Genomic DNA, 13,528 nt, shown 5'->3' with positions numbered 1-13,528 from the left:
CCTTTTTTAAATAAAATAATATGAGGGTACCATACAAATGTAGTGTTGTACGATATTGTACAAAATTTGTCATGTGATGAGTTGGCTTTCAAGGTACACTTCAGACGATACACAGGATATATGATATCTGTCTCAGGGTAGGTCCCCCAGTGCAGGGTTTTTATAAATGCGGTAAAAAACTTTGATTTCCTTAAAAGAGATATTTAAGTTACCATTTCATTTGTCAGAATTATTCTTATTTCGTGGGTTGAAAAATATGTATAGGTGTGTAACAGTGTGTGCGTGTATATATATGTATGTGTGAGTAAAACGGTTGGCACACGCTGTCACATGCAGCAGTTTTTTCTAGAGTCCGGAATTTTCGACACTTGTGCATTTTTAGGGTGAAGTTCAAAAGGTGGAGTTCAGTCCGACATTAATGAGACTGTATGGCCATATGTTTGTGTGTAGTTCCTTCTCGTGTTCACACTGTGGAAGATAATTTCAGAGCACTCAGTGAATGAGAATCCATTGTTGAGAAATCTGATTGAATCTGGCCTGAAATAGTGAAAATTCAGTTATCACTCCACCATCATCACTGGAAGGCTCTCGTCTCTACCAGCAGCCACATTCGCACCACAGAAGTTGGTACATGAGCTCCTCTTTGTAGCTCATCAGATTATAAATGCGAAGAAGACGTAAGAAGATGCTGGATGACCTTGGGGACAGAAGAGGATACTGTCATTTGAAGGAGAAAGCTCTAGATCGCATTAAGTGGAGGAATTGTTTTGGAAGAGACTGTGGACCTGTCGTCTTGACAGATTACTGATGATGATGATTGAATATGGGACAAACATTGATTGGAATCCCGTGCAACTAGCAGCTCAATTGCCTTTACTGGAAACTGTCCTCAATGGACTTCGAAATAAACAACATATATAAAATATGAAGTTTAATATTCTCACTTCACTTAACTATGAAGTTTATTGTCTAATAAAATGTGACACGATACAGTTTGGTAAATAGATACCAGTTCTCTTTTATAGTAAAGATCAGGATATTCCGAAATAGTTTTATCTGCCAGGTTACACGGCCAGTGTGCTTTGCTAATATTCGTACACGATTATTCAAGATACGATGAAAGTGAAACAATTTAAAGATTCTTGAAGAAACTGACTCAGACAGTGAAACTTCTGACAGCATTTAGTTGCCTGAGTTATGGTAGGCTATCGTCATAAAATAAGCCACGGTAAATACTCGCCTGTATTCTAATCCTGAAGAATGTTGCAGGAAGTTTTCAACACCCGTTGAGAATTCAGTGGGAAGTCTCACAGTTTTCATACTGTCGTCTTCCTCTATTGTCTCCCGTATATTTTTTCAGTCCTACAAGTAACTGAATGATGTATTCAGGTCGTCATTTTATACCATCTCCCACGAATATCATGCAGTAATAGTCAATCGTAAGGCCTGTGCCTCTGTGGTCTAGTGATCAGAGTTCCTGGCTACAGATTCAGAGGTCCGGGTTCGATTCCCGTTGCTACCAGGTTTTCTGAGAAGTAGTGGGTTTGGAATGGGGTCCACTCAGCTTCGTGAGAATAACTGAGGAGTTACTTGAATGCAAAAATAGCGGCTCCGGTCTAGAAAACAGAAATTAACGGCCGTGTGGATCCTTCGCGCTGACCACGCGACACCCTCTATCCACAAAAGTCGGCACTAACTTCGCCGACAAGCAACGGCCGCTCGGTCGGTATAGTTCGCTTGCAGACTTAAACCTTGGAGTTTAGTTTTAGTGCTTTGTTCCTGTGCCTAATTAGTTAAGGATTATGCCATGAAGACATATGGGGGAGTGGAGGTATAGCTCCACCATTCTTGACCCCAGCACGAGATGAAGGTGAGTGGGGGAAAGAGACCGGTATACCCGTGGGATCGGAAGCGAGGTGGACACCGAAGCCGGTCTGGACGCTGTGGAGAGAAGAAAAATATGGCACTGCCGGGAATCTAACCCAGGTCGTACAGCCCTTAGCGCACTACAGTTCGTATATTCATATCGGTGTTCACAGAATAGACACGATACGCTGAAAGGAAAGGTTTGATTTCGCTTTCATTACGTACTGAACAACTTACATTCATACAGCGTGTTAACTCCCGGCAGTTCGTTTCTACCTGTCTGTGGCTATACATCCCTTTGTTGGATCCTGGCCTTTTTTTTTCAGTTTCTTAATCCTATACACAGTCAGTAGGACTCCTTCGGTAGGGGATCAGCCCGTCGCTAGGCCACTACCTACACATAGAACAACAAAAACAGAATAAACACACATCTATGCCTTGAGTGTGATTCGAACCCACGATCCTAGCGTTCGAGCGAGCGAAGACAGACCCTGACTTACACTACGCGGCCATTGTGATCGGCAATTCGTTACTAATTGCATAATTTCATAGCTTTTCTCTCATTTACATTCCATTTTTATATACGTAGAGGTGTATCATATTAGTGGGCCTCGAACGATAAGATTTTCAGTGTTTTCTATATACGCGAAAGAATGTAAAGTAAGGAAGCATGTCTCCGTTCTGTATTGGAAGTCTATAATACATATCATTTGTCACGGATCCTATTAACATTCGAACAGTCCCTGAGGGTTAATACACCCCTTTCCTTTTGCCAATGAAACTGGCGTTCACTGAATTTTTATTAAGTTAAGACACAAAATTGCTATCATCAGATGTCCATAGTGAATTCGTTTCGCTATATATAAGCATGTGATTGATTGTAGAGAACAGGGGTTCATTCTTTGATTGAAATCAAACGCAGTAAAGGCAGCGTCATCTTCCGTCATTACATACCCTCATCTCTCTACCCCATCGCGCTTAATTTTAGTGTAATTTCACCCCCTGCATTACCCGTGTCGTGCCGCTGCTCAATGTGTAATATAGTAAAACTCTTACACTTAATTGCAAGAGTATCTAGGGGCAGTGTTTATAAGGTTTGTGATAAATCGTTAATCCATTTCTGAGCCGTATCATTAAACAAAAATCCTTTGTTGCAAAACTGTGATGTTTTCAATAATGTAGCGTGTAGAACCGTTGCAGAGTAACGGTCGCGAAGCAACGTTCATTGTTGGGGCAGCAGATTTATACTAAACGGTGTCATGCCAGCTGTTTCTGGGCAACAGCTCGGTAAACACAATTCTGGCTTGGAACAGACATGCCAGAATATCATCTTCCATTTTCATGTAATAATTGAAGAAGATATCATAGTGAGATTTCAACTTCTCACAAAAGTTACTATGAACTCTTTACGGCCGCCTATATTTTTNCCTAACCCCCATTTTTTTAGTTTTTCCCTTTTCCCTTCAGCTTTTTTTTTCCCCTCTTTCCCCCCCCCCCCCCCACTGTGCCTTCTAAATCAATCCACTTTGCTTCTCCTGACTTCCCTGCACTCCCTATTCGTCTTACCCATTATTTTTCCAAATCACTCTGCCCTCTACTAACGACCCTTTTAAGGACCTATTTACTTTCTCAATTTCTTTGCTGTTCTTCTTACATTTGTTCCCTCACTGCTCCGCTTCCGGTTCTCCCTCTGTCTTTATATATGCGACTTCTTCGACGATAATATAATCTTGTATCCTGAAGATGGCAGCAGTAGTTCCTTCCGAAACGTTGGTAACGTTGCACTGTACTATCGCATCACAGAAGAAAACAGTGAGAAGTACAACTTAATCATAGCCAAAATAATTTTTAGAGCTTTTGCGGTCGATGTTCTTCAGTGGTTACGTTGCTTGCTGACGGGGACGAATTTAAGGGACAGCGACAGGGACGGTCACCTTAGAGCCTCCGCAAAACAGAAATAAAATCCACAGATTTTACTGGGACATTTGTTTTGCCAAAAATCGCAGTTATTTTGTATTTTATTTATTATAACAATATAAAAAACAAAGAATTGTCCTAACCTAAATTTTTATTACTGATATGAACCTTGATATTTGGATCGCCCCGAGCCCCACACAACTGTAAATTCGGCCTTGCTTGCTTAGCTTTCTTTTCCGCCCTGAAGATGGAGTTCATATATTTAATCCTTAATGTCAGTGAACGGCTACCTTAATACGAGAGAGAGAGTGAGTAAATAGGTCATACATTTATACAAAACGTAAAACATGTGATATTCGAAACTGGGAAAAAAAAATATTTCTCGACATATCCTCCACCAACATTGATACACTTGTCCCATCGCTTTATCAATCTGTCAAAACCTGCAGCATAGAAGTCTTTCGGCTGTTGTCTCAGCCACTTCCTTACCTCCGTTTCAACCTCTTCGTCATCAGCGAAACGTTTGGCACCAAAGTGGAACCGCTTTATGCAACAAACACTTCCCAACAAAATCAGGAAACATTTCTTCATGAGTATGCTTTGCATTGAGTCCTCTTGCGCCAAAAAAAAATGCACAACAGAACGCTGCTTTTCTGTAATAAACACCTCAAGCACGGTCGCCATTTTAACTATTGAAACCAGCCTCTGAACGTGCACATGAGCGTCTTCTACCTAGACTGTCATGAAGCTCGACTGTGCTGCTACCTAGTGATACACATGGAAACCCTATTATATCCATTACAGCTATTTTACTTCCATTTATGGCCTATTTACTGACTCTTCCTCGTACATGACGTTACGTCACAGAAGATATTATTATGCATGTTTGTTATTTATATTAATTTATTTATGATTTATTTAATATACCTATTAGTAGCTCAGACGAAGTAGTGTTGAATGGTAGGTTGTCAGTGAATAATGGATTTGAAAAGATGTGGAAGACAAGGGTCATGCCCCTTCTTTGATGTACCAACCCAGAATTTACCTTGTAGCGACTAAGGAGAAACAGTAATACCCTTAAAGATTACAAATCTTCGGGTCGAGATTTCAAAATTTGACCTTCCGAAAACGAAGCGGGGACCCTATCCATTCGATGGAGGTGCTTGACCTCTAATTTTCATTGTTAGAAATTCGAAAACGTCATAAAATTTCTATGAAAATGTCTATAAGTCAAAACTCAGCGTTGCTGATTGTTCGGTTCCTGGTAAAAATGTTCTGTCTGGTTGCATATGCAGAGAGTAGCGTGACGTCACCACTGAGTTCTTTGAGGTGTGGATGAGTGTAATGCCACATCACACGTTATTACGGATATCAGCAAAAGACGGCTGGGCGTGAAAGAAAGAAATTTTAGTTCTGAGTTTGTAATTCACTGCGATGCTTTAACCTGTGACATGTCACGAATGCGGCGCTGGCTCGTGGAATGGACGTACTTTTCTTTATTGTTCCGTCATTTTCCCTCAGTTTCATACACAAAAGCTCATACCATGAAAGAGATTGACTTCAGCTTCTTCAGAAATGTTAGGCCTAGTTCAGGTTCTTCATGTACCTACTCCTTTGTTTTTAACTCATGCTTCATGGGCCAACTTTTGTCTCTTTTTTGTTGTTTGTTTTACTGCGCTGTCAGTTTCTCTGGTTATGTAGCATTAGCAATAGGTGACTGGTGCATAAGGAACTGAAATAAATTTGGGAGGAAGCGGTAGTGGCCTCATGGAGGTATTATCCTGTCATTCTCTTGGAGGGACGAGGTAGACTATGTAAATGAGTCATTATAGCATGAATCTCGTCCCGAGATGCGATCTGAGTACCTGGAAAACACGTACTGAGCGTTAGTTAGTTAGTTAGTTAGTTAGTTAGTTATTGGAGAGTGTGGGTTTCCCCATGCACTTAGACCTGTATTGGTCCATTGTGCTTCCCTCTATGATTTCTACAGTCTCTATATCCTACCGGTACTGGTGCTTACCATCAGTCCCTCTCAGCCAGCGAGACCGGCTCTACTAGCTGAGAGGTATCTATAATGCTTCCCCCATCTACCAGAGGTATTAGAGACTGCTGTTGGGCTGGAAACGTCCGTAATTTGGCTCAGTGACCTCCTTTGGAGATATGAGGTTCTTTTACGTGCCGTAAAGCTACGACACGGGACCCACGGCTTAAAGTTCCCCCCCGGAGGACTTGTTCCCAGAATTTTTCCGCCCTTAAAAATTCGACGACCTCCGCCGGGTATTTGAACCCGCGTACTACGAGTCATGAGGTGTACTGAGCCTTACCGCTCCACTAACCTGCTCGGTTCAATAGTTATCTGGTGAGATTTGAGGTTCTTACGTCGGTGACTATGGGCATTACTGTCTTCTGGGATATTATACCATGTATTGTGGTAATCTCTCTGAAGAAGGAAGCAGTAGGCTCCACAGAAAAGTTGGTAAATTTGTACCGAATTACACTGAGTCAGATTTCACTAGACAGTGTTCTTCTCGTCGACGTAAGAACGTGAAATATCATTTCAATAACCCTAGAAATGCCTAATTCCCATAGTAGCAAGCGGCCATTTTATGCTATTAGAACCGCTTGCATTACGTTAATAAATAAGACATGCTTACATATCAACTCTGTGTGAACTTTAACTGTAAGGAAACAGTTCCATATTTTTTCTGGGCTATGTGGTTCAGGTGGAATATAAAAAATTATCGGGCGCTGTTAGTTAAAACAATTATTATTATTATACAGAATTACCGGGTTTTGGGGCTTTTTTTCCATCGTCCGGAATTGTAGGTAATAGAGGACACGACGTTTCGGCAACATCCAGTTTCCGAAATGTGTCTCTATGACGATGGAAAAACGTCCAAAAAACCCAGCAGTAATTCTGTGTGTAACCCACCATCGTCAGAACCCTTTAGAATATAATTATTATAACGGCCGAAATTTTCGGCTCTAGGCACTCTTAGGGCTAAATACAGTTTACATTCGAATACCTGTTATGGTCTCCAGCACAGAAGCTAACGTTAATGTAATTTCTGTGACTGTAAGAAGTGGGGAAAATTCCGTGGGTTTATAACGACGTCTCTTCTTCTTGTTCTCCCTCCATATCGCTTATCATTTTTGTGCAGAATGGTGATATCTCATAGAGTCCTCTTCTTCCGGGAGAAGGGTTCCTATCTCACTTGCCAGAGGGTCGGAGGAGGCCCTGGTATCACCACGTACTACTTGGCTCAAACGATATCTTTTCTTTTCTCATATCCACGTTTTATCATGTTTCTCTTCCTTTCAGAAATATTGCCTCCAACACTATATCCTGTTCCTCAAACGCCCACTCTCTAAAATTCACTGCATTATACAGTCTGCGTAAAAGCTCACGGCGCATACTAACGTTCCTCTCCTGTGATCCAGGTTACGTCATACCCTGGGTAGGCAACCTTACGGAAGAAAAGTCTCTTTGAATTTCCCATCGGCGTATGAGAACCGGAAGTATATTGAAAATAGAATCCAGTAAGTTTCTAATAACTGACCGCAGTGGCTGCGCGGTCTAAGGAATGAACCGTCTTCGCCCGCTCGAACGCTGGGATCGTGGGTTCGAATCCCACTGAAGGCATGGATATTGTGTTCTGTGTGTAGGTAGCGACATTGAGATGGGCTGATCACTCGTCCAAGGAGTCCTACTGTCTGTGTAAAAAAGATTACGAAACTGAAGAGGAGGCCAGGGCCCAACAAAGGGCTGTAGAGACATTGATGAATGAATGAAAAATTTCTAATAACGACATAACAGTCTACATCGGTAGCTCATGATAGGCACACTCTTTTCCACAGCAGCTAGTGTATACATGTAAATCGTGTGTTAAATAATACCTCGCTTCTTAATTTATTATAGCGACAGCTGGTGGAATTTGTTGATTCGATAATTTAATATTAGTAAATGAAGTTAGCAACTAAATAACTAACTTATAATATAATAACTAAATATAATAATATTAATTAATATTAATTAATAATAAATAAATAACTAAATAAATAACTAAATTTTTTAATGCTAGTGGGGTGGGGCCAAGTCCCTTGTACTGCGGCCACTTCTGGCCTATTGTACCAGCCCCAGATGATAGGTGAGGGTGATTGTGTAGCAATTGATGGAATGAAGATTGGCAGGGGAAACCGATGTACTCGGAGAAAACCGGCCCCAGCGTCACTTTGTCCACCACAAATCCCACTTGACCAGACCCGGGATCGAACCCAGACCGCCGCGGTGGGAATCCAGCGACTAACCGCTTGAGCTATAGCGCGGCCTAACTAATTAACTAACTAACAACGTCTGTCTTCATAAGCTCATAGCTTTTCAGCTGGTGAAGAAACTTCATTCTTTAATCCGAAGTTTCTTTGCCGTATAATGTTGAAAAATCTTTGAAAGAAGGTATAATGAAATACGGGGGATTTTACGATTGAATTCCCTCCTTCAATTATAAGAAATTTTATAGTTTCATATATTAAATTCTTATATAAATTGTTTTTATATTTTGTAAATTTTCAGATTTTCAGGGCGGTCACTATTAAGACGGCGGATACCCAATGTTCGGAGAGACATTCACCCTATACCTTCAACCTTAAAGATGAAGTCAGTATGTTCCTCCGAAAATTCGGTATCCACCCACAAAATAACACGGCGTCACAACAGAGACTCAGTCTCAGTAGTCTCAGTCAGTAGCATCGCTTCAGAGGAACGTATTTCTTCCGCCTTCCGTCGTTATTGTTCAACACTATGCGTCGACAGAGCGTAGTACTCTATTGTTTCAGATAGTGTACTAATTCTGTCGGTAGGTGTCTCTGCCAACAATAATATGTCGTCACCCTTCGTCATTTCAAAGAAAAATGATTATTTAGAAGAGGTTCTTGAGACGTGTACGTGTATGTTGTATGTATTCTTGGATGTGGCTCCGTGTAATCCTGTAGAAGTTCAGCGACATTTCGGAGGAGCACACTGGTTCCTTCTTCACGATCAAAGAATAAGCCAAGGAAACAGCTAACACGACACAAACAATAATCTCTGTTTACTTCTTGGTGCTTTTTGGGACTACATTCTTTCGAAATGTCAGTGACATACCATACTACACTATATTCTGTATATTAGGTCTTAGGATTAGATTCTTAAGGACACGAAGAAGAGGCCCTAGTATTTCATACAAACACAAATAGGCATACTTGAATATTCCAACATTCCTTTGGTCAACTTCTTCAAATATGTCCCTATGTAGAAATGAATTTTGTTTGCCTTGTAAACTTTCCTTATCACATTTCCCAACCTGAGCCACTTCTCCCTCTTCTAAACCTATTGTGCCCCGTTTGCAGAGTTAGAGATGCCCTCGACCTAGCACCGGGGAGGGTTCGATCTATTATTCTAGGAGACTCAACTCTTGGCGGCATTGCAGTAGCAACCAAAGACTAATTACTACTGAACAAGGATTTGCTAAATTATCGCCTTCATACCCTTCCCCGTGTCTCAGTTAATAACAGGAGTCACCACCCTTCTCTTGCCGCCATTGAGTTATGACCGACACTATGCTCCGAAATTAACGTCTCTTCGTAATAACTTGGATAGAATATGAGAGAGGCAAACTCACTCCGCAGCCCCCCTGCACCTCATAGTTGACTCCTTTATATTTAGCACGTGACTTCAAAAGCATGAATAACCCCTCCCACTTTTACTCCCCCACTCTTAATATTTCACCACCCTCTCGTAGTCTCTCTATAGCTGGTATTTTAATTTCTCTGAATTCTACCCCCTTCAACATTTCTTCCCTTCCAACTCACATTTTATATGCTGGACGCTTGGAAATTCCAACTATCCTCTTCTACAAATTGTTTTGATTTTCATTGCTTGCAGTGTGATTTATGTACAAGTTGTGTGGAATATTTTTATCATGCCTGTCTTGGAAGTTATGTACCATTGTTAACTGCAAACGTGCTCCATGCAGTATGGGCAGGAAGACGCCATCACCCCCCTCTGGAGCACTCTGGGCAAGTCCTGGTTAGTGTGGAGACATACAGTACAATAGTGTGAATCACAAAGTTGACAACATCTTTCGTTCGAAACGTATGTTGATGGTGCTACAGACCAAGATAATCATGTAACCAAACATCTCACATAATGTGTAAAATGCAAGTAATATTTTGTCATTGTATTTATTTTAACTGCTATGAAGTGTATGCTGTGTCTAAAAGCCTTTGATTGTGCGTCAGAATCACACAGTGACATAGATCGTCATACAAGGTTACACGATGTCACAACCTAGACCAGTGCCTTGGAAATCGCAAAATATGAAAGAGTCGTATGTAAACTGCTTCCAGAATATTTTGAGGCCGAATCATTATTAGACAGTGATCCATACATCATCATTACAGAGTTAACAGATTACATTCTGAACATACGATAGGAACCAGCATCGCCATATTCGAGATCAGGTTGAATACACAGAACTTCTACAGGGTTACATAATCAAGGTATGACGTACCATCACAGATGTTTAAAATGGCAATGCTTGAAACTGAATATACAAAAAGGCTACTTAATATACGACATTGGTGACTCTCGAAGATTACTGCCGTCGGAGATGTGACGCCGTGTGGTCAGATAGATCTTTACCAGCGTTTCGAAGGAGCCTTCTTTCTCTGTCTTGGGAATTGAGATATAGGAATCTCCATAACGTTAACAATCTTGATACTTAATGGCAGAATGTGAATTTTACATTAATATCGTAATAATTGTCGATCACAGTGGCTGCGCCGTCTAAGGCATGAAGTGTCTTCGCTCGTTCGAATGCTGGGATCGTGGGTTCGAATCCCACTCAAGGCATGGTTGTTTGCATTTATTCTGTGTTTGTGTGTAGATTTGTGTGTAGAGTATCCTGTATGGAGGCGGGGTAGAATACCTCCACCGTCGCCTTGCGAGTCGTAGGAGGCGACGAAAAGGGAAGTCTCGAATCTGAGACAGTAAAATATCTTGCGAAAGGTATATCGCGAAGACAGCACAGAAGCGAAGAATGTTCCAGCGTCCGAAGCTCTGCTATGCAACGATTAAGGAAGGCACAACAGACTTAAGCTCTTCCGTGTATGTAATCTAACAATGGTGTTTATATTGGTATTGTATTGGGAATTGTGTTTGTATTGTAATTATAAGTGTAATTGTAATGTAATGGTATTCATTGTCTGTAGTATGTGACACTTACTGTTGTCTACTTTTATTTATTGTTTAGTTTTTTTGTGCTGTGCTTTGTTCGAGCGTGGCGGATTATTTTGTGTTGTGACTTATTTTATTGCCACTGCCTCGGGTAGAAACTTATTTGCAGTCAAATAAATAATAATAAAAATAGCAATAAATATCTGTATAGAAGTTTATTATGTGGTTGCCCCTTCAAGCATCGAGACAATCACCACACGAAAAATTTTAATGATAGACATATGAGCTTTATCTCTGGACTTTAAGAAAACTCCTTAAGGAGACTATACGATGTATATTGACCAGAAGCAGTGTCTACTCAGGAGTAAAGGCGCGTTACGTTAGCAAGAACAGGACCACACAATCAGGAGGTTTCTCGGAAACGTTGAGAAGCACGTGCCAAACTACGCGGTGTTACCAGCCATAAGACTATTGTCCATGGTTTATGCTGACCGTCTTACAGTGTATACACTTTTTCACCCTGTTCTTCACTTCCACACTACATATTTCAGCACTAATGTGCCATGGACATGAATCAGTGTAACAGGACGCTAAAATATAACATTAAAAATATTGGCAGAAATATTTCGGAAGAACTTGCTGCTTCTGTTTTTCAATTATAGGAGTAAACCGAAATGTGGTACGGATCAGAACCCGCACCCTGATCAAATCAATATGAATAGTAAGAATAGTGGGGAGGAGGCCCATAACACTTGCGGATACTTTCCATGGAATTTTCAACGGGCATTACACTTGTAAAATAATAATTATGGTGACTGAAGTGATGAGACGCTTCAGGAATGTGGCTGAAGGACTATGTCACCTATTTCCATCCACATCGTTCAGCTACTATGTGATGACGTTGCCAAGGGATCATCTGCGCTACTTAAGCACATTTGAGAGTTCAGTGTGATGACTGTTTTGTACGGAGTGCTGGAGTGGACTCTGTGAACCCTCTCTTGACTTAATGATTAGTTTGTTGTGTGTTTCCTGTTTACAGGCTCACTGTTGGACAGTGCTCCACCTGATGTACCACCTCGAAACCCCTCGATGAATCGACTAAACGGTCGCGTGGCCACGGGGATCATGGGGAACCCCGCCGACCGGGACGGCGATTTTGAGCCCTCATACCTCGTGAGGACACCGTCGGGCAATGTCTACATTCCCACAGGTGAGCTGGTAACCAGAGAATGAGGCCTGACTTCCATCTGCTTCGCAAATCGAATACTAGGCATTGACATAATATAGACGATGTATTTCTACAATGTGGGGCACACTGTAGTGTAGTTGGTTGAGACACTACGCTAGAAGCCGGAAGGTCGCGGGATCGAATCCCGATGAGGTCATTGGATTTTTTTTTTTCAATTTATCTAACCCTTCCAGCCGCACTATGGGCCTGGGGTCGACTCAGCCTCCAACAGAAATGAGTACCAGGAATGTGGGAAGCTCAACATCTCACAACCCTATGGACATCCACGGCCTGTTACAAGGATACCTTTACTTTTTTACTTTCTACATCTGCAACATTGTCAAAACCCATTCCATGCAGGACACACACAATGTAAATCCTACAATTTTTCTGTTTTGAAATCCCAAGAGAAGAGGATTTCTTCACAGGCAGTACCTCAGTTTAGCCTATGACATCTTTCTTCCACTTCTTTTACTGTTCATTATTCACTAGTGGTCTTGAGATTGGAAGTAGACATAGAAAAAGCTGAGTACTGTTGTTATGTCACCAGAATGTAGGATATGTCATACTAAATGTAGTTCATGGGTCCTTTGAAAATGTGGCAAATTTTAAGTGTATATGAATGACACTGACAATTTGAAAATGCATCCATGAAGCTATTAAGAGTAGATTATATTTAATTCTGAATCTCCAGTTCTTTCATCTGATATTTAAAATTGTAAAAGGTAATGTTGTCAGTGTGCTTTAATTATTTAAGCATCATGTCATGAAGGTGTATGAGATAGCGGAGGTACATCCACTACTCTGACCTCAGCACTGGATGGGGGTGAGTTGTCAGCTTCACACCCCTGGCACTTTACCCCTGAAGAAACAGTTCCGATATATGAAGCTGGGTTGGCCCCACAGCAGCTCTGTGCATTATGGAGAAGTGAAGAATATCTTGTCTCTGCTGGGAATCGTACACCTCAGCTGTCCAGCCCACAACCTAGTTAGTTCCTATACTAACTGAACTTTCTGACTCCTAATTTAAAGTATATAGATTGAATTGTACACAGCTATAATTTTTCTTGTATTTTTATGTGGCTGTTAAACATGGACTCTCACAATATGGCAAACATTATAGCCTGAGGGAGGTTGAGAGTAGGATGCTGAGGAGAATATTTGAACTGAAGAGGGATACAATGCTATGAGGCTGGAGAAAATTGAATAATAAGGAACCTTATAATTTCTACTCTTCACCAAATATTATTAGAATGATCAAGTCATGGATGACAATGTGGACAGTGCATGTAATATTCATGGGT

At 41.1% G+C, this 13,528-nt stretch overlaps 1 protein-coding gene across 1 annotated transcript in view; it reads left to right on the top strand.

Annotated features, from left to right (window-relative positions):
- The window catches only part of LOC111869204 (teneurin-m-like), a gene marked incomplete in the record, with an annotated part of 529,713 nt that overhangs the window by 457,430 nt on the left and 58,755 nt on the right, over window positions 1-13,528 (top strand). Inside the window, 1 exon segment of the mRNA XM_033753368.1 lies at window positions 12,036-12,206. Within this exon segment, the coding sequence (XP_033609259.1) occupies window positions 12,036-12,206 (171 nt within the window).

Source organism: Cryptotermes secundus, unplaced genomic scaffold (assembly GCF_002891405.2).
Source record: "Cryptotermes secundus unplaced genomic scaffold, Csec_1.0 scaffold481, whole genome shotgun sequence".
In the NCBI taxonomy this organism is placed as follows: Eukaryota; Metazoa; Arthropoda; class Insecta; order Blattodea; family Kalotermitidae; genus Cryptotermes; species Cryptotermes secundus.
This window is presented reverse-complemented; position numbering and strand designations above follow the sequence as displayed.